The following is a 21,347-nucleotide window of genomic DNA, read 5'->3' on the forward strand; positions in this document are numbered from 1 at the left end:
TTTAATTGCATGTTCAAAAATGCCACTTTTAGAAAGTGGGCATTTTCTTGCTTAACTATTCTATGTCTTTGCCTGTCCGGAAAAATACATGTCTGAGTTGACTGACAGTTGGACTCTTCCGCATCACTCTAGACAGTCATACAAAGAGATCTGAGGTGTACCTTGCATATCCTGATGAAACATCACCAATCTAAAGGGCCTTCTTGTGCTACAGTAGCGGGAAGAGTTGTCACAGACACCCAAATCATTATTATTATTATAGTTATTATTATTATTATTAACAATACTATTTGAAACTAATATTGCGCACATCTCCCCAGAAGAGTTTCCTGGGGCAAGGTAGATGCAGGAGAGGGTGTCCAAGTGTATTAGATTTAAACAACCAGGTCTTCAGGCTTTTACGAACGGTCAATAATGAGTTGCAATTTCTTAGAGCTACAGGAAGAGTATTCCAGTTTTGTACCTAAATACGCAAAAGAGTGGCCCTTCATGAGATTTAGACGGAACCTCGGTACAGTAAACAAAGCTTGATACAAAGAGCTCAAGGAATGAGTAGGCTGGTAAGGGACCACCAGTTTCTTGATATATTGTGGCACTAAGCCCTATTTGGCCATAAACTTACAGCACAATGTTTTAAGATGAAAATGCTTAGTGGACCTGAGCCAGTGCAGTTCCAGAAACAAGTGAGAGACTGTGAAGGTTTCAGTAGGTGAAAGAGCATCCTCCCGGCAGCATTTTGGACAATCTGTAGATGATGAGCCAAGCTCCTATTGGCACCCAGGTACAGCAAATTACCATAATCCAGTCATGATATAATTTAAGCCTGAATTACAGTCCTGACTAGGGTTGTGCCTGTCCTCACATAAAGCTGTCTCTACCCCCTTGTCGTGTGTCTGGAGCCAGGTCAGGGAAAGGCACGGTCTTATGCACTACAAAGACTTTCCTTTGCAGTTTACCTACTTCAAAGACATAAATAAGTAACAGTATTGCACCTCTGACACCCCAAAATCAAAATGATTCTGGACTGAGGACATTTTGCCAGGAAGAAGAGCTGGATACTGTTGGAGGGACTGCCACTCTGCATTTTGCTTTGTTGTGCTGACCTGCCTTTGCTGCATCAGTCCTGAGAGTGAAAGAACTGGGCTTTGCTTTCTACATCTCGCTTCCATGGTTCTCCAAGGTTCGTGCTTGCCTCATGTTAAATAGTCTCAGAGCAATAAGATAAGACACTTTACATACCGGTGCCTGGGCTCTTCTGGCAAGATCCCTGCCTTGCAAGTGTGTCAATTCCAGTTCCCGGGCCCTTGGAAGTGAACCTGGTGATCTAGAAAGAAAATTCACACATCAACTTTCAGCACCTGTTTTCTCAACGCATTGCTGCAAAAATGTGATGCATTGTTGCTGCCTGAACTGAATTGCACTGAAAAGGCTGCAGCTCACCATCGCATTGTGTCACAAGAATCGCCGCAACGTGAGTCTCGAGCACTGTGTCACATTTGTCTGTGGCAGCCGCCCGCCTCCAATGCAGCACCTGCTTGCAGCTGAAGAATCGAGGTAGCACCTGCCTCGCAGCTGCCAAATTGACACAGCATGTCTGGGTCATCGACACATCATCCCTCAAAGCTGACTCTTCAATGGCACCACACCCACAGTAAGGAACCAAGGCTTTGTGTCCAGAAACCAATGTATCACCTCCCCAGCCAGTAAGGAACCAATGCAGCACCTCACCTGCGGTAACGAAGTGATTCTCCTAACCTGCCCATCATTAAGGAACCGACATAGCACACATCCCCTGCGAGTAAGGAATCAACACATTACCTCCCCTGTGTAGTAAGGAACCGATGCATCGCTTTGTTTTTCCGGCACCTCACCTCCCCGTGCCTTTCACGTCTTTTATTTTTGATGCATCAAAGGTACTTTGTGCCTAAATGAGTGCATCCTTTGATTTCTATGGACCAAACTTGCTTGATCTTTTAAAAATGCTATGTTGACTTGTGCATCTTGGATTCTTTTCATTTCTGTCTTGTTTTATTCGGATAATTATTGGCAATTTTTCTAAACTGATGTGGACTCCTTTTGTAGCGTTTTCAATGTGTTTGGTTGTGTGTGTTTGTGTGTGTGTGTGTGTGTGTATACAAATACTTTACACATTGCCTCTGAGGTAAGCCTGAATGCTCATACCAAGCTACCAAGGGGTTAAGCAGGGTTATGTTAGCTGTGTGACTCCCTTACCCTGACTAGAGTGAGGGTCCCTAATTGGACAGAGCAAAAAAACATTTCCAACTAGAGACCCTATTTCTAGCAGAAATGATAAAAGATTTTAGACAAGAAAGCCATGAACATACTCTAGAGTGAGTAGGGTTAGTGATGAGCAACATTCTATGACATGGATGTGGCAAATTTCGTTTAAAAAAATCTTCTTACTTTGGGTGTAGATTTTCTTTATTCAACCCACTGGGGTGATGTTTTTTTAGACAACATTCAGGACATACTATTTTTGTTACGCAAACTTTTGTAAGAAATATCCTAGTACTGCATCGCGCGTTCTCTAAATATTATTAGAACATGTCATTAATGGATTTCAGAATGCTCAAACTGAAAGTAATTACTGGTGATAACGTTATGCCTTAAGCAACCGTAAATCTTGTGATGCAATAAGGTTTTTCTAGCCATTCAAAATGTGACTTTCAAAGCTTTTTCTGCTGCTGCCTCGTGCCATTCAAAGAACTCATTATAATGTCATGCAGCCAAGTCCGCCAATTAACATTGCCTAGCAAGTAAATTAGGTGAAAATACGAAGTTCATGTAAGATTCTTTTAATTGTAACCATCACAGGAAGTTTTCTGAAACCCTGCTGCCCCCAGGTAGCATGCTCTAAGATCACTAATGAACATTTGAGGTGCCATTACCAATGCGGTGAATACCCTTCACTATTATCTGACGTCAACTTCACCCCCAGACACCCATCTGAGGTGCACACCATGACCTTAGAATAATGTTCTGTAGAACATTCATTATTTTACCATTGATTGATATGTTTAGTGAAGAGGGAATTGTTGACTGTGTTATCACATTAAAATTTGTTGTTAATTTCTTTCAGTGGCCATTTTCGGGGGCTGTGTGCTTCCACATATTCTGTGTAGATTTGACTTCACACTGTAGAATACTTTTTACACAGGAAAGTCAAGGGCACAAACCGATTGCAAGTTTGTGTGTGTAACATTTCTTCCAGTGTTTGTTTCTCGGAGGATCGTTAAGTTAATCTTTGGGTTCAAATTCAATCACCACTGCTTAGCCACATTTGGTGATTCTGTGCAAATCATGTTATCTCCATATGCGCCTGTTTCCGTTTCTACCACAATCTGAGAGGACTGAGAAGCAAGCTAACAACCAGTGCTAAACTGTATATTAAATACTGGGTATTAAAATATTGCTCAACAGCCGCCGAAAACTGGTTTGTTTTCATAGCTATTTAAGTCTTGGCAGCTGCCCTGGACACAAGGCATCTACTATAAAAAGGCAGGCTTCAGAAGGCTCAGCCTTTTACATGTGGAAAGGCTTTGTAACTGGTGATAGAAAGACTTCTGTATGAAATCTCCCCCTGTGGCTGTCCCAGATCTTTCCATTTCACTGAAATATGTGTTTGTGTTGCAGGATCTGAGCTGATGCCCAAAGCTCTCTCGACGAGGATCATCGGTGGCATCTGGTGGTTTTTCACTCTCATCATTATTTCTTCCTACACTGCCAACCTGGCCGCCTTCCTGACGGTGGAGCGCATGGAATCCCCCATCGAGTCAGCCGATGATCTAGCCAAGCAAACAAAAATTGAATATGGAGCGGTGCTGGATGGTGCAACTATGACTTTCTTCAAGGTGAGCACTTGTCTGTGTGGCATCTTCTTGGCTGTTGGGTGCAGTGAAAATTGTATTTTACTCCCAGCATATGCACAGAATATTTTCTTTCATGGGGTGAAGCGAGCGAAATTAGACCTGAATGTCTTGTTTTTAATTTTCAAATTATAAATTGATCATGTTTAGGAACTGTGCCTCGCCCTTTTTTTTGTTTTTGTTCAACATCTTCATTATTTTAAAAAGTAAGAATTCATACAGTTATAATAAAGCTCGCCCTTTTAAGACCAATTAGTTGCAAATACTTTTTACACAGAGAAGTCAAGGGGACCAGTGGTGGCTTGTGACATTTGGAAGTGGTGAGCGTAAACTTTCTGTTGTAGTGCACTGTGGAGGGCGAGCGCACTGAGCGAGCCCGAACATCATAAGCGTACATCATAAGTGAACGTCAATCAGTGTATTGACGGATAATCTGCTATTGCTTTAGTGGTAGACAACAATATGAGTGTGTCTGGAAGAGAGTGACAAGTGCGCAATCCATAATGAATTCAAGGGGCCTATCGCACATAGGAGGTTCTTAAAGAGTTCTGGTACCCAAAAATAATTTCCAGTTGGCCAGGGGTGCCCACTGGCAACCATCTCCAAACATGCCCAGTTCTGACGAGGGTGGTGCAGGGAGTCCACAGGAACAGGATACAGGTGAATATATGATTATAGCACGCAAACAAGTTCCACGCATGCCAATACTACGTGAATTTAACAACGCAAGAGGTTTTAACACGATGAAAATTAAAACGAAGTACTTTACCACGCATATAACGTAATGATGCACCAAACGTTTTTGAAGCTGAAACGACGCATAAATAAACACAATGAAAGTAATAGGTTACAAAAAAATATGTTGCGTAGTGACAACATTTGTCTTTTATCACTTTCACTGACCCTTCAAAGACGTGTCCCCAACCAAGATGGATGAAAAAATACAACGAAGAAGGTCAATTGTTCAAATTAAATGTACATTTTAAAATACACTTTCAGTCACGTTTGCAACCCGTTTTTTAAGCTGATTTGCACACATATTTTACTTTAAATTACGAGCCCTTACTTCCATCCTCCATTGAAACAAGCCTCAAAACACTTATACCAAAATAAAAAAAGGACTGCTTTTTTGACGTACACGGCACGTCTTTGGGGGAGGCTCTTTCCTTTTCCTTTTTAATTTATGTTCGTTTTTTTTATAAAGTAGCCTGCTTGTTATTTTTGGGGGGGGAGACCCCCCTCCAGCCCCCCCCCGAGCCCCCCCCCCTGCCCCCCCCATGCCCACGCAGATCGACTTGATGGAATGCCACGCCCGTGGTAAAGACGTCGTGGAAGGCACCCTGCGTGGAAGGCACCCTGCGTGGTAAGTGTCACGTGGTAAACGTTAGTAGTGGTAATGCCTTCGTGGTAAATGCTGTTTCCCATACAGGTAAGGGCAAGGTTTGCAGACATTCGGCAAGTGAGGTGTGGGATGTGCGTTTATATAGTATCACAATAATAGTCCATCTGTCCTTTTTAAAATATACTCAGAAGAACAATCAACTGCTCCTACATCTCCACCCACCTCTCTCCCTACACATCCAGTCCAGACCAGTGCAGTGTGGGCAGTCCTATGTGGAAAAGTGCACATGAAGTAGCATTCGTTCCTACAGTGGGAGGAAATTAAAAGTTTAGAGACACGCAGCAGTGAGTGTATCAAATGTATCCCTCCCCACAATCCGTGTTCTGGTGCTTAAAATTCAGTTACTGTCACTGTCTCGGTTTTCCCTATTTCTCCCCTAAGTAAGTTTCGCCCCTGCACCTCCCGTCCCTACACCTTCTGCACACGAATGTTCTCATATGACTCCTTCTAATCAAAGATTGCAATACCGCCCGGTGCAGCAAACATATCAATAAATAAATTGGCTAACCTCTTTCATGATCCGCTAGTTTAGCTACGAATAACTCAGGATACTTTCGAAAGTGTGTCTGCGTGCATACGAAGGCAGACCATATAATAAGCGCTTAACTGATCAGTATAATAATACAAGAAAAGAGGTTTTAGATGCAGTTCCAGAACACCTACCATAATTCAGGTTGGGGGATGGAAGATTAAAACATAATGCAGCATCGGGTGGAGCTGTTACTAAAGATTCACTTTTTGGGGTAAATGTGGGACGCTAAAGTCGGGGGCGCGAAGGCTGTAGCCTCATTACTGTGGGAAACAAATGCATAATTTGGATCCTTTACGTAACAACTTTTTTTATTAATTCCTTCTTGTGTCCTGCAAAGTAGCCCTGGCTAATGCTTGTGATCTCGGCTGTGCTAAATGTCACCACAAATAATCAAGCAGGAAGGCTCGTATGCTCATTACCTCTCTGGATTTACAGGATTTCAATGTGGAAGTAATATTTATTTGAGGAATTCTGCTAGGTTTTAGCTCTATCTGCATTACTTAACTCTTTAAAAGCTATACCACTATGTGAAATGCTTTTGGAAAAGGCAAGATGGAAGTTTGTGACCCAACAAATAAAATATGATGTACTGTGCACAACGATATTCCTCTGATTTGTGTTGGGGTGTTATTTGTGAGGTCATGCCCTTAGTTAAGTGGTCCTGAGGTCACCTCTCGCGTGCCCGTTTATGTTTATAATGAACTGATCATCATTGTAATGAGGAAGGGGAGGCCGCTCTAATGCCCAGATTATACGCATTTGTGTCCGCCAACCTGGATTTCACTCCCAGCTGTTTCCTTGACTGAATTGTGTGATACTGGGCATGCTGATCTACCTCATTGTGTGTTGTCTCCTTTATGTCCTTCAGAACACAGTACGTGCTGTGCTAGAAGTTTGGTTTTGTTGTCCATTTTCTTGGGGCGCATGGGAAGCACACGCTCTCCGCAACCACCCTCTGCATTGGGAGCTCCAGAGCTCGGAGAACGAAGCTCGTGCGACTGGGAGAATCACCTAGAGGGCAACCGTGGACGCTTTGTTGACTGCACCCCAAGCGGGGGAGAATGCCCGGTTACTCACCGGTAATATACATTACTCCGAGTCCTGGTCTCCCCGTCCCATTCCTGACAAGTGAGCAGCTAGTCTGCTCTACAGAAACCCCTACCTAGCTGAGCTGTTTGCACTTCCCCCTAGGATGACGTCATCATCATGTGACTATAAAGGGGCGAAGTGCATCAACAATCATCCTGAGAATACCAAAGAACCCAGAACGAAAAACAGACAATCACCCAAAGAAAACCCAAACCAGGGAGGGAGGGAAGGGCTCAGGAATGGGACGGGGAGACCAGGACTCAGAGTAATGTATATTACCGGTGAGTAACCAGGCATTACCTCCTCGTCCTGTCTCCCCGTCCCATTCCTGACAAGTGAGCCCATACCCAAGCACACAGTGATTGTAAGAAAAAAACAGACCAAAAGTATGAGAAAAAACAGGCCCAGTTTTAATCAAAAGAAAACAGTACATTTCACAAATCATGCACCGCAGAAAGGACACGAGCCCCAAAAGCAGCAGAGGCCGCCATCCCCAACTGAAGCCGGTAATGGGCAACAAAAGTATGGGGAGATGCCCACGTGGCAGCATTGCATATGTCCCTCAACGAGGCCCCCTTGAACATGGCCCAGGAGGAAGACACGCTCTGAGTCGACCGACCCTGAACAGAAGAAGGCAGAGGACAGTGGGCAGAGTCGTAAGCAGTAACCACAGCACCCTTGACCCAACAAGACAAAGTGGACAAGGAAGGATGAAGCCCCAGCCCCGAGAGGCCATAGGTGACGAACAGGTAATCAACCTTCCTGAAGCCAGCCGTACGCTCCAAGTAGATGCGGAGAGCCCTCAGCACATCCAACGAATGGAGGAGCACCTCCTCAGGAGAGGCAGGAGCCGGAAAAAACACCGGGTGAACAATATCCTCCTGACAGTGAAAGGAAGACACCACCTTAGAAAGAAAGAACTGACTCGGACGGAGAATGACCTTATCATTGCAAAAGCGCAAGAAGGGAGGGGAAGCCATCAGCGCCCCAATCTCACCAACCCTCCGCCCAGAAGTAATGGCCAAAAGGAAAATAACCTTAGCAGAAAGGAATTTCAGGGCCACGGAGTCCAAAGGCTCGAAAGGAGGACCCATCAAAAGCCGGGAAAACCAAGGGAAGATCCCAAGGAGGCACAGGAGAACGAGAGACAGGACGCTGAAACAAGAAACTCCGCAGAAGGCGAGCCACCAATGGAGAGACAGAGGAAACAGAAGAACCCCGGAAAGCAAGAATGGCAGCCCACTGGGCCCGAAGGGAAGAAACCGCAAGCCCCAAGACGAAACCATCCTGCAAGAAGTCCAAAACCTTCACGGCCTCACAGGAGGCAGAAGAGAGACCCCTCACCATACACCAGGAGGAGAAATTCTTCCAGTGACGGTCATACGACTTCAAGGTGGAAGGATGTCGAGAAAGCTGGAGACAACGGGCAACCTCAACCGAGCAACCCAGACCCAGTAAACTCAACCTCTCAAGTGCCAAACCCCCAGCCGGAGGCGACGCAGGGAGGCAACCCCGAGAAGAGGAGCCCGCAGCGGCGAGGGAGACAGGGGAAACCTCCAATGAGGGCAAACCGAGAAGGACAGCAGAAGGGGGTACCAAGACTGCCGAGACCATTCCGGAACCACCAGGAGAACCTCCGCCCGATCCCAACGAATCTTCCGGAGGACCCTCGGAATTAAGGCAAACGGAGGGAAGGCAAACAGCAGACCCCTCGACCAAGGAATCGAGAAAGCATCAATAGCCCACGCCAACGGAGAGGGAACTATGGTGCAAAACCGAGGAAGAAGGGCGGACTCCTCCGAGGCAAACAGATCCAGCCAAGGAAGGCGGAACCGGAGGACAATCAGGTCGAACAGATCCGGGGACAGACAAAGGGACACCGAGGAGGGGAACACCCTGCTCAAAGAATCCGCAGGCCCAATCTCCTTCCCTGAAAGATAGACCGCCGTCAGAGACAAGAGAATCGACTCGGCCCAAAGGCCGATCTCCCGGGACAGGAGAAACAGAGCACGACACATGCCCCCCTGGTGATTCACATAAGAAGGAACCACCTGATTGTCCGTCTGCACAGAGACCGCCTGACGCCGAAGGAGAGGAGCGAACCAAAAAAGAGCCAACCAAACCGCCCTCAACTCCTTCCAGTTCGACGACTGGAGGGACTCGAAACTGGACCACCGACCCTGAGCCTTGGAGGCACCCAGAACGGCACCCCACCCCAAAGCACTGGCATCCATGGATAACACGACCACAGACTGAGGAGGAAGGAGATCGAACCCCCGGGAAAGAGAGAGAGGGGACAACCACCACTGGAGATCCGCCCGAATCCCCGGAGTGTCAGGGATCGGAGTCATGACATGATGCAACAGGGGGTACAGATGGAGCCTGGACCATGGAAGGAGATGCAGAGTGGAAGCCATCTCCCCCTGACTCCGCAACCAGAGACAGGCAGACACCTGGGATTGGGACAGAATCCAGGAAAGGTGACGAAACAAAGTCAACTGGCGCTCTTGCGAGAGAAAAACCATGTCCAAGTCCATGCGGAAGAGAGCCCCCAGGAACTTCAGGGACTGGGAGGGCACCAGGGACGACTTCCTGTGGTTGATAAGGAACCCAAAGGAACTGAGCAGAAGACACACCTGGTCCACATCCGACAGAGCCTGTGAAAAGGAAGGAGAGACAATCAACCAGTCATCCAGATATGGAAACACCAGAAGAACCCCTTCGGGAATTGACTCAGGCGCTCTATAAGCGAATAAATAAACCCTGGAATGAAGGATACCCACCAGAGGGGCCAAGAGCTTGGTGAACACTTTGGGTGCTGAGGAAAGGCCAAAAGGGAGCACCTGGAACTGATAGTGAAGGGCCCCCACAGCAAATCGGAGAAATCGCTGGTCTTCCGGATGTACAGGAACGTGCAGATACGCATCCATGAGATCCAGGGACGCCAGGAAGCCCCCCGGCAGGACCAGAGGCAGGATGAACTGGAGCGTCACCATCTTGAACGGACGGTTAGCAACGAAGCGCTTGACCCGCTTCAGATCCAGAACAGGACGAAGATCCGAAGTGTCCTTCTTCGAGACAAGAAAGAGGATAGAATAGCAACCCCTGCCCCTCTCTAGAGGGGGGACCGCCACAATAGCCCGCTTCTCCACCAGGAGCCGCACACCTGTCAACAAAGCATCCCTGCGCAGAGGAAGACGCGGCAGGGGAGTCTGAACCAAACCCAGAGGAGGAGGAGAGGAAAACTCGATCCGGCAACCTTCCGAAACAGTCTGAACCGCCCAGGCATCCGGAACCGACAACCACTGGGCGCAGAAGGACTGGAGGCGACCACCAACTGGCAAAGGCAGACGGTCACTGAGAAGAGGAGGAAGCGGGGGTGGTAACACCGGCAGCGGCCCGGGGTTTGGCACTTCCAGGGGCCCCCCGGCAACGACCCCTGCCACGAAAGGGCTGAGAAGCGCCACGAGCAGGAGGCCCAAAAGGGCGACGGTAACCAAATCCACGACCCCGAAAAGGAGGGCGGACCGGAGCCACCAGCTTGCGGTTCTCAGCAGACTGCTTGACCATACCCTCCAGCTGACGACCGAACACCTTGGAACCTGCAAAGGGCAACTTAAGGAGGACCGACTTCTGTGAAGAGTCCGCCTTCCAGGAACGCATCCAAATATGACGACTTGCAGCGATGGAAGCACCAGAAGCAGCCGCCGCCGCCCCCAAATTGTCAAAGGAAATAAACGACAGGTACCGAACCTGTTGCTCCATCAAAGACAAAAGAGGCGTGGCATCCTCGCCGTCCTGCAGCAGAATCGACAGGGACTGGAAATCTTTAAGGAGCGACTGAACCATATAGTTCGAATAGGCAGTCGCACGGATGGAAAAATTGGAAGCAGCATAAAAACGCTTCACAGCTCCTTCAACACGCTTATCCACAGTGTCCGCAGGAAGGGCGTCCTCAAAAACAACCAAACCCTGGGAAGAGAGGCCAGCCATCAGATTATCAACCTTCACAGCCTGAGGGAACTCAGCAGCAAAACCCTCCAGAGGGTAACGCCGAGACAGGAAACGAGGAAAGGCAGACTTGTCCACCTCCTGCCATTCGTGAGACAACACCTTGCGTATAGCCCCGTGCAAAGGCAAAGAGTCCGGAGCAGGATGGACATATTGCGTGAAGAAGTCATCCTCCAAAACATCAGCGGCAGCAGGAGAGAACCCCAAATTGGACCTAACATGTGCGAACAGTTCAGTGAGCTCAGCACCCTAAACAAAATGACCACGCACACCCTCATCCTCCTCAGGCCCCAAGTCATCCTCAGGGTCAGCCTGTGGATCCACAGAAACATGAGGTCTCTTGGGAGGAGGCCCAGCCGCATCCCTAGCCAGGAAAGCAGCAGCCACAGCCTCACCGACAAGGAGGCGCAGGGCATCCAGAGGGGCAGCAGAAGATGAAGCCTCAGCACCCATCTTAGAAGCACAAGTCCAAAAGTCACACCAACAGGAAAAAACAAGTACAAAAAACCACACAATAAGGACCCCATATATACAGGCCGAGGACCCGAACACCTGTGGCAGGAAGAGGAAATGGGCCGGTATAAAAAGCCCAGTCAGCAGCCAAAACGCCCCTTAAATGCACAGCAGAGAGTCACATCACCACCAAAAGCCCCTGCCCGCTAATGCAGGGCGAATAAAAGGACCGGAGACCACCCAGGAACGGCCGCTGGAGCAGGCCAAACAGAGCCCCGTGAGTGGCGGTGAGTAAAATGAGCAAAAATGGCTGCTAACGCGAGCCGCGTGTGAAATCAAAGCCCAAACAGAGACGGGTGCTAACGCGAGCCGCGTGCAAGAAAGAGCCCCCATAAACTAGACAGTGCGGGGGAAATGGCAGCGCTAGAACAAAGGTGGCCACTAGAGCACGCCGCCATACCTAGAAAGGAAAAACAGTCAGGGAACTCACCAGGAACACAAGCAGCCCCCGAACAGCACATCCAGGTAACGCGGTCGTAGATCGCAGAAAAAAAAGAACAGGATGATTGTTGATGCACTTCCCCCTTTATAGTCACGTGATGGTGACGTCATCCTAGGGGGAAGTGCAAACAGCTCAGCTAGGTAGGGGTTTCTGTAGAGCAGACTAGCTGCTCACTTGTCAGAAATGGGACGGGGAGACAGGACGAGGAGGTAATGGGGCAGGTCTTAACACGGTGCTTCTTGTAGCGGATTCCACTCCACCGTACATTCGTTATCATTAATGGCAGCCCGAGCCCCAATTCAGCTCTCTGTAACTTGATAAAAGTAAACCAACCTGCTGCGCGATCGATTGAACCATGGCTCCAGGCGCCTTTCTTTTCCAGCAACTGTGCCCGGAAATAAGAGCTGCCAAACTTGCATAGCCACTCCCCTAACGTCGCCTCGGCTTTACCCAATTAGGAAGCCTAATTCACGGAGGCGAAAGGAGTGCTGCATTTGTTACCACCCCCTGCACTGTGCTCCAGCCTTGCCCCTTCCCATTATCCTGAATGGTGCTCCACTGCCCAAGCCCTGGGCTAATTCATTAGCGCCCCATCTGAAATCCATTTACTGCCGCTTTATGCTGCCACCCCCACAAGGCTGATGTCACCACTCACTCTCCTCCTTGTGTGTGCCTCGAGGGCGAGAAATAATTCTTGCCCAACTTTGCACATGCGCAGGAAGACTCTTGGAGACGAGCACACAAAAAAAGATTTTAATTTTATATAGTTTTAGTTTTAGAAGTGCCTCCTGCTTGGTGCTCCCCCGTGAAACAGAGCACCAAGCAGTGAGCACCTGCACTTCTAAAGTTGCTCCATGGTGCGCTGTTCATTCTTTTCCTTTAGTTTTCCCCCTGATGCTGGTAGGTAGGGCAATGCCCCCTACACCCCTTAATACCAGCCGCCCCTGAAGGGGACAACATAAAGTTAGACGGTGCAGAATTACCCTAGTCTGTATTCTCTCCCATCGGCTTTGAGATTTGTGGGTTTCTTAGCTCTGTGAGCCATGTGTTTTTAGACTGACATTTTAGAGATGAGGATGCCATGGTTTCTGGTCAATGCAGGTATCCACTAAATCTGTTGAACTTGTCTCCAAATGGTTTGAACTTGTCATTCTAGCAAGCGCTTGATTCCTCATCATTGGCTGCAATGAGTTATCTTTCCCAGGGCTAGACTATACATTTTTAATAGGGTTGAGTGAATTTGAAAAATTCTGCAGGAGAAATTAGGCATAGTTAGGCATAGTTGACAAACCTTTCAACATCAAGATATTGCTGTTTTTTACCTTCACATACCCTTGCCCCACAAAAAATCTTCTAGGAGGAGATTTTGCTCATTAAACGTCTTTTACATGGGAAGGTTTCACAGGAGAGTAGGATTTTAGGGTTTTTGTCTTGCAAAACCTATGTTTACAGGCTATTTCATCTTTTTTATAATACTTTGGCAATCCAACTAAATAAAGTTTCCGGAGTCGGAAGTTTTTAAAGATATGCCTCGCAATAATTCCAAAGGTCTGCTTAGCACATTTGTCAAATCATGTAGGAACACGCAGTTATAAGGAGGTTCTCTTTAAGCATGGGCGGAAAATCCGTTCCGCTCGCGGATTTTGCGGATTTTCGGTAAATTTGCAATCCGCAAACTCTCGCGAATTTACCGAAAATCCGCAAATTCGCACGCAGCGGATTTTTTTGCTTGGTGATACAATATTGCGGCATGCGGCGTTCACTTACCGTCATTCAACCTTTGCCGAGTTGTTTTTCTCGATATTTTGCGAGTGCTGCGCCATTTTGGATCTTGCTGCGGGATCCCGCTGGAGTTTGGCGACACATCGCGAGAGTTCGCAATTGCGAACATGTAGATGCGGCGGGCAGCAACAATCTCGCACTCGCGAAATTACAAAATTTGCAATTCTGCACAAGAAATCACTAGCAAGCAGCATAAACCTTATGAAAATGATGATTTTTATCAGAATAACTCTTTAGGTTGACATTTGCCTGCACTTTTTTGGATTTGAGGCCTTTTTGACTTTCTTTGGATCACTTTTGGATTAGAAATCAACTTTCACAAGTAAGTTTGTTTGGGGCATTACAGTTGCTGTTCTGCAGAAAAACGAGTTTTGCAAAACTGAAAGCAATCCGCAGGTGCAAAAGTTCACTCATCATTAGTAACCATTCCCTGTAGTGCTTCCTGAGGGGTCCCTCTAGAGTTCAGTTGCCTATGTTTGTTTGGGGCATTACAGTTGCTGTTCTGCAGAAAAACGAGTTTTGCAAAACTGAAAGCACTCAGCAGGTGCAAAAGTTCAAACTCATCATTAGTAACCATTCCCTGTAGTGCTTCCTGAGGGGCCCCTCCAGAGTTCAGTTGCCTACTTGCAACTACTCTATGACCCTGCTCTGACCCTCACAGCAAGCTCATAGAATAGCTACAAGTAGGCCACAAAGGTCCTGGGGAAAAAAATTGCACTGCAACAGAAAGCAAATTACAGATAAGGAAGCAGGTGCCAGGTAGGAAGTTTAAATTCAGTGACACATTAATCAACCCCAAATTAATTCATGTCAGTTTTCACGCAGGGCAGGCGTGCTTGCTTTCCCCCCCCATAATCTACAGTGATGAATCAGAGGGTGGCAGTGATGTACCAGAGGGTGGCATGGGTGAAACAGAGGGTGGCAGTGGTGAAACAGAGGGTGCTGTGAACCTGTGATGATGAACCAGACGTAGAAACAACAGTCGCGACTGTTGCAAACCGACAAGTAAGTTCTCAATTGCGAACTAGTACAAAACCCTTGCGAACTGGCAGAAACCCTTGCGAACACAAAAGAAACAAATCCGCAAATTTGCGAGAATTCGCGGATTTTGCGGATTGCGAGTTCGCAAATACGCAAATTCGCGAACGCCAGATTCGCAAAATCCGCCCATGCTTAGTTCTCTTGTTCAGCATCCATAGGCACATTCAACAGCAACAAACCTGCCTTCCAACCATCCCCAACCATCCGAGAATAACTCTGTATGTCCCATAGTGAAACTCCTACATGCCAATGCCCAGTGGTGGTGCATCCATTGGGGGTGCTGGGGCGCCCCCCCACTAATGCCACATGGCCCCAACATCGTCGTTTACAACTTGCTTGCTGGAACTTCTTAATAAAATCATTCTTAACGCATGAATTCCTGCCGGCGGCGGCGGGTCACCGTGCCACGCCCGAGTCAATCAGGACACTAAGGGGGTGGGGCTGCTGCAGCATCAGGGTTTGACTGACAGTCAGAGTTAGTAAAGCGCAGCAGCATAGTGCGCATGTTTGGGCAGGTCATTTTTCTGACCAGCGCAAACTTGCGCCCTAGCCTGCACATTAGGAGACCGAGGGCTGCTTCATGCTGCAACCTCCAGTCTCCTAATGGGCAGGGGTTTGTCCCTGCTCAAGCCAATCCAGGCGCTGCTGGAGCAGCATCTGGATTGGCTGAGGCACGCGTTGACTTCGCAGACTGACTCAGTCAGCGGCTGGCATAATCGGCATTGGGTGTGCCGCGTGTGGGTGGCACTTGGAAATGGATGACCAATCACTGAGCAGTGATTGACCATTTCATTGTGACATCGTCACACTCGCAGCAGACCCCGCGGCACACAACACACACACCTTGTGTTTAGTGCGACCTGTGACCTTGCGATTTTGTCTCTGCCTGCTTTCTTGCAATAAGGTCAGTTCTGAATAAGGTATTTTATTGGTACAGTGCAATGCTTCTCTTGCGTGCATGTGCATATGCGTGCGTCTGCGTTTGAGTGCACGTGTCTGTCTGTCAGTTGCTTGCATACCCATGTGCTTTCTTACATGCTCCTCCGGGCCCTTCTTCTCCAATCCCCCTATTTCAGTCCCTCTTATCTAATTTTCCGATTTCGCCATTGGTGGGCCGCTCCCGCACGAGCCGCCATCATCCACTGAGCTTCACATTAGTTAGGATTACAGGCTGAAGTCTCCCTGGGGATGGCCGCCATGCATGGCTCACTACGACTAGGCCCTGTACAGGCAGGGGGCAGGCACACGAAAATAACTGTTCATTAAATATACATTCCAGATGCTAGAGTAATTTCAAAGTTCAATCTGTAACTGTGTGCCAGATACTTTGTCAGTCACTGGATCACAGTACTACCAACTTTTATGAAGGGCACTGAGCTTGCGCGAATCAGTATGCCTGTACCTTCACCAACATGGATCACGGAAGCTTACTTTTAGGAGATGGCGCCCAAAGGATCTGTCATCTGAACAATGTTTCTTCTTCTATTGCTTAACAAAGAGCAACAATTTAAAAACATGCAGTAGAGTGAGGAATGATCTCCTATCTGCCTTATATATTCTCCTTCACCATGCTTGCACCTGGTCAGACTATGCATTTAAGAGGGAAAGCCAGGCTGATTGCATCGTAGTGCACTTCTATTTGTGAGAAAGTCAGGAACACACAGAAGCACTGTCCTCGTGTGTACACTTAGGGCTGCTCGTTTACCCTTCTGCCAGTGAACGCTGTGTCCTAATTACAGCACCCTCTCTGCACCTTCAGTATGAATTCTGGACTGGTGAGTAATTAGTTTGTATTTCTTCCCGCGCTCCCTAGATGGAGCCAAAGGATGATAAATACCTGGTTCATGGCGGGAGACTTGCCTGTGTGCTGTGTGTTATGTGTGTTGTATGTGCCTCTGTGTGTGCTTGTGTGCGTTTATTGTGTGTGTACACTTGTGTGTTGTGTTTGTGTGAATGTGTCCTGAATGGTGGTACCTCTTGACTCTCCCAGGCAGGCACCGCACGGGCAAACAGGGCAGCACTGCCATTGCTCTTTAGACTCACAGACTGCTGCACCACTATTTTTGGTTCCCAGTGTGGCTGGTTACGCAGTGTTTAGTGTGGGAACCGAACCCAGGCTCTATTTGGACTATAGTGCAGTGGGTTCATTGTGCGGTAGAGTAGGGTCTACCTCTGCTGTAGTACCAGGGCCTGGTGACTAACAGATGCAAGGGTAATGATTTTGTTTCCACTGCAGGTACACAGTTGCTAGTTGTGCTGTAGTCCGGAGGCTCGTGTCAAGTTGTACTGTAGAGTGGGGCCTTTGGATATAGCTGATTCTGTCCTCCTGTAGTGCAGCCTTTCGGGATTAGTTCTTTAGGGAATGGAGTCTAGATATTGTGTAGTGCGACTGTGCGAGTGCTGTAGAAGACCTCCTGGACCAGCTGTCTAGTATGGGGGTTGAGTGTTTAGTTGTTCTGCGGACGGTGTGGGGTGTAGGGGTGTTGTTGAGCTGCATGAATGAGTGTGTCTGTGCCTGTCCTGTGCTCTGTTGTGCTTTAGCATGCCGTCCTGCTGTGTTCTGTGCTGTCCCGTGTATGTATGCTGTGCGCAGTGCTGCACAGTGCTGTACTATGTGCTGCACAGTGCTGTACTCTATTAAGCGCTGCTGTTTTACATTGCATTGCACAGTGTACAGTGCTGTACTTTAATGTGCTGTGTATCGCTGTGTTATGTTCTGTTCTGCTTTGATGTTCAATGCTTTAATCGAGTGCCAAGGGTTTTTCCCGTATTGAATTGGATGTCCAGATTTGTGCTTTTGTCTATGTTGCACTGTTTTCTGGACTGTATTGTGCAGTAACGTTGTGCACTGTGCTTTTTATACCAGTCTTATATTTTCTGCACAGTTCTGAGGCTTGCTGGACTGTGCTGTGCTTTGCTACACTATACTTTGTGGAGTTTAACTATACTGCGCACTATTGATTTATACAGCAATGACCAGCAGTCTGTGCTTTGCTGAACAGTGTTACACCAATCAGCGGCAGCTCTACCACGGTTGAGCTCATAGACTGCTGCGCCAGTGCATGCAAATTGGATCCAAGCATACTTTGCTGTCACTGTAATTAATTAGTCTAGCATGAAGCACTGACTATGCAGTGCTTAACCTTACAGACACTGTTATATAGCAAAAGGGCTCGGTATTCTTGTAGTAGTAAGGGGGGAAGGTCAACATTTTTGTTTTCAGAGTGCCCTTTGGGAACAAAAGTTTCAAACTATGAAAAATAAATAAACAAAATAAAGCAAGTCAGAGTGTTCGCAAAGTGGCTAGATTGATATTATTCACACCCAAACATATTTGCGCTACTTTGCATAGTTTGTCAGTGAAGCAGTACATTATTTTCCCAGGTGGGGAAATGCACCAATCCTGGGGTACTGCAATAACTGATGGATGGGTGGATTGGTAACCATGTTCTTCCTGCTTACATTTCACATGCTTTACTTTGCTTTTTCCAGGATTCTGGTACTTTTTATTTAGGCAGCATATTGTTCTCTTGTCTAGTGTGTAATTTGAATGGAGTTGCAAGTATATTATGGTTCTAAAAGCACTGCTACCACTGGCCTCTGGCAATTTTCAGAAACAATAAAAATGTCATGATAAGGCTGATGGTTAATGTTTTTACTAGAGAGAGATCAGAGTTGTGTCTAGTGGAAGTTTTGACTCATGAAAAGGTAGAATAGAAGGTTAATGTGCCTGCTGCAAAGAACCTGATGCATATCACAAAATGCACATGATGTAAATAGGTCAGTGAGTCTCTAAGTCTGTTAAGAAGCTCTGTGGTTATACGGAATAAGCAGCTACTTATGTTATATGACATCTCTTTATTAACGTAATAACTGCACTTTCACAATTGCTTTATTAACATTCCTGCTTTCTTAAATTTGCTTGAAAATGCATCATTTGTTCACTCTTTTTTCAAAATGTTCTTGGGAAAGAATCTCCCTGAACCCCCCATTAGGTTTGTCGGGCTCGCTCGCTGCATTAGCTGGCTACGGTGCAGTATGAAAATCATTTTACGCCCCACCACTTTCAAATGTCACCAGCCGCCATGACCAATACAAACAATCATTGAACATGTAATGCATTGCAGCACATCACTACGCTTGGCAAGATAAGAGCCAAATTGTGGCTTGCTATTGCGAAATTGACAGTAATGCCATTGTAGGGCCCTAGTATGTATTGGCGTGACAGGACACTGCAGCTAGAGGTTTAACTATAAATAGTGCAGCACGGACACAGGTGCTCAGATATGTTAGGGGCCCGCTGCACCCAAATCATGGCTCTCTCTTACTGCCTTCATACCAATTATGTACAGCGACTGGGGTCCTATTTACTTAGTAAAGTATCAATATCATGCTCTACACCTAGCTCCCTAGTAGCAAGAGGACGGTGTGTGACTGAATGCAAAGTCAATTTAGAACTATTTAATCCAGCAGTGGGTCTGCACATTGAATCATGAGGCAAGGGCTTACGCCAATGGAGACATCAGAACTGCCAACTGGACTTAGGCATACCACGTTTTTCGTCCTTGATGGAAATTTCTCAGTTTTTGGGGGAATAAGGTGAGGGATGGAGAAATATGTCAGTCTCGTTTTTTTTGGAATGAGCTGTGGCATGTAGTAATATGTGTATTACAGGAAACTACAACAGCAAGTAAAAATCTTCCTAAACAGACATGAAAAGGGCCTCTATACTGTGCAAACCCTACATTCTCACTCCTCACATGGTTGTGTCTTTACTGAATGTGGGAAACATTGATCATTCCCACTAGAAACTGACTTCAGTGGCCACTGTGGCCGCAGGCTATAATAAACATTAATTGCCCCTGACAATCGGTTCAGTATTCACTCCATACGATATAAGCCACTGTTGGCTCCAGAAGGCAGTCAGCAGCCATTGGTCACAGGTAGCAACTAATATAAATTGCCAAAGAGATTATGAGCAATATTGGTCACATATATAATGCCTCATCAGGCTCCTCCCTGAGGGACCTCCAGTCTTGAGGTCATCCAGAGGCCCCTTCTGGTGTGTGCTGAGGAGGCTTATGCAGCAGTGGCCACACACAGATGCTGTACTACCACTTCATCATCTCATATGGTTTTCCATCTAGCTCAGCCTCAGCCCAGCATGGTCTATAAAACCAGTCACAACTATCTTTAGCCAATTGCTCTAGGTTGAGGCCACATTCACGATCCCTTGTACACTTGGTGCTGGGGGAATGGCTCACTAGGAAAATAAGGAAAGAGAATGTTTGCCACCTGCAAGCAACAGCAAATACAAAATATTGTTTGTGGCATTAAACGTGGTGTGCTGGAATTTCATGTACCGTTTTTCCTGGTAGACCATGCTTTGTGTGAAAAAATCATGCAAGACTAGGGAAGGAAACTGGTTCAAGAAGAAAAGATCTCAGAAAATATTTTCTGTGCATATCATTCTGCCACAGGTGATACAATTGCAAAAAGTGCTCAATGCGAAATTGTAAGACATTTTTGAAAATTTTGCGTATGAATTTTAGATTTTTCCCACGGCTATTAACAATAGACTCCTTGAAAGGCACAGTGGCAGACAGTCTTAAAGGAAGACATAACAGAGAAACCTATGCAGAAAAAGAGAGACAGCCAGAGATAGAGACCAAAAGAGAACACAAATAGAGACGCTGACCAAGAGATAGTAGAGAGGGAGAGATGGATTGAGGTGAGGTCAACAGGAAGGGAGACACATTGCCAGAGTGACAAAGAGGAAGAAAAAAAGAGATGGAAGACACAGTCTCCCACAGCACCCTAATATGCAGACTTCATGACACAAGGATCCAGGACAAGGCCCTCGACTTGATGAGCTCCTTCCTCTCCAGCAGAATGCAGCGGGTCAGACTTCCCCTTTCCTCTCAGGCCCTACACCAACCATCTGCGGAGTCCCTCTGGGTTTAGTTTCAGTTTATAAACTTTATTCGATTGTTTAAAAAAACATCATAAAAGTATACAGTTTAAAACATTGCACATTCATGAATATATTCAAAAAATACAGCCCCGGGGGGGGGGGGGGAGTACAAATGAAATTGTTTGGCAAGAAAATTTTGGCATAAAATGTAGGAATTACTGTACATAAATTTATGGGAAAACCATACTGAGTCTTGCTGTGATAGATTTCTAAATAAAAGTAGCAGTAAAGAAACATAAATCTAGGCTCGCGAGTGAGAATAATAGCCTCATTGCATTTCCTGTAGTATTTGTAGAATATTTCAAAAACATAGGTTTAAGATAGCAAATACGCTGGGCTTTGTACAAAGGACAGAGTAGAAGAAAGTGCGGTGTGCTTTGTTTAGTAAAACCATCACACGGACAAGGGGTAACCGAGTGACATTTCATTGTGGGGAAGGCAACCAAGTTATGTACTATACCTAGTCTCAGTCTTGAAAGTACAAATTGATGGGACTGTCTATGGATAACATTAAGGTACATGGGTATACCAGGTCTGTCTTCTTTCAAAGAATAATGGAAAATATGGGTAGAATACTCTTTAGTTGCATTTTTCCGCAGATCAGATTTGACCCTCAAATATTCATTTTTGACTTCCTGTTTGGTCAGAGAATTCATACAAATAGGGTCATTACA

The 21,347-nt window shown here is 46.7% G+C and overlaps 1 protein-coding gene across 1 annotated transcript in view; it reads left to right on the top strand.

The window, feature by feature from the left end:
• Positions 1-21,347, top strand: part of GRIK3 (glutamate ionotropic receptor kainate type subunit 3) — a 653,994-nt gene that overhangs the window by 574,672 nt on the left and 57,975 nt on the right. Inside the window, exon 13 of the mRNA XM_086954197.1 lies at positions 3,655-3,872. Within this exon, the coding sequence (XP_086810323.1) occupies positions 3,655-3,872 (218 nt within the window). The remainder of the gene's footprint in view (positions 1-3,654; positions 3,873-21,347) is intronic.

This window comes from Lissotriton vulgaris, chromosome 2_1 (assembly GCF_964263255.1).
Source record: "Lissotriton vulgaris chromosome 2_1, aLisVul1.2, whole genome shotgun sequence".
Lineage (NCBI taxonomy): Eukaryota > Metazoa > Chordata > Amphibia > Caudata > Salamandridae > Lissotriton > Lissotriton vulgaris.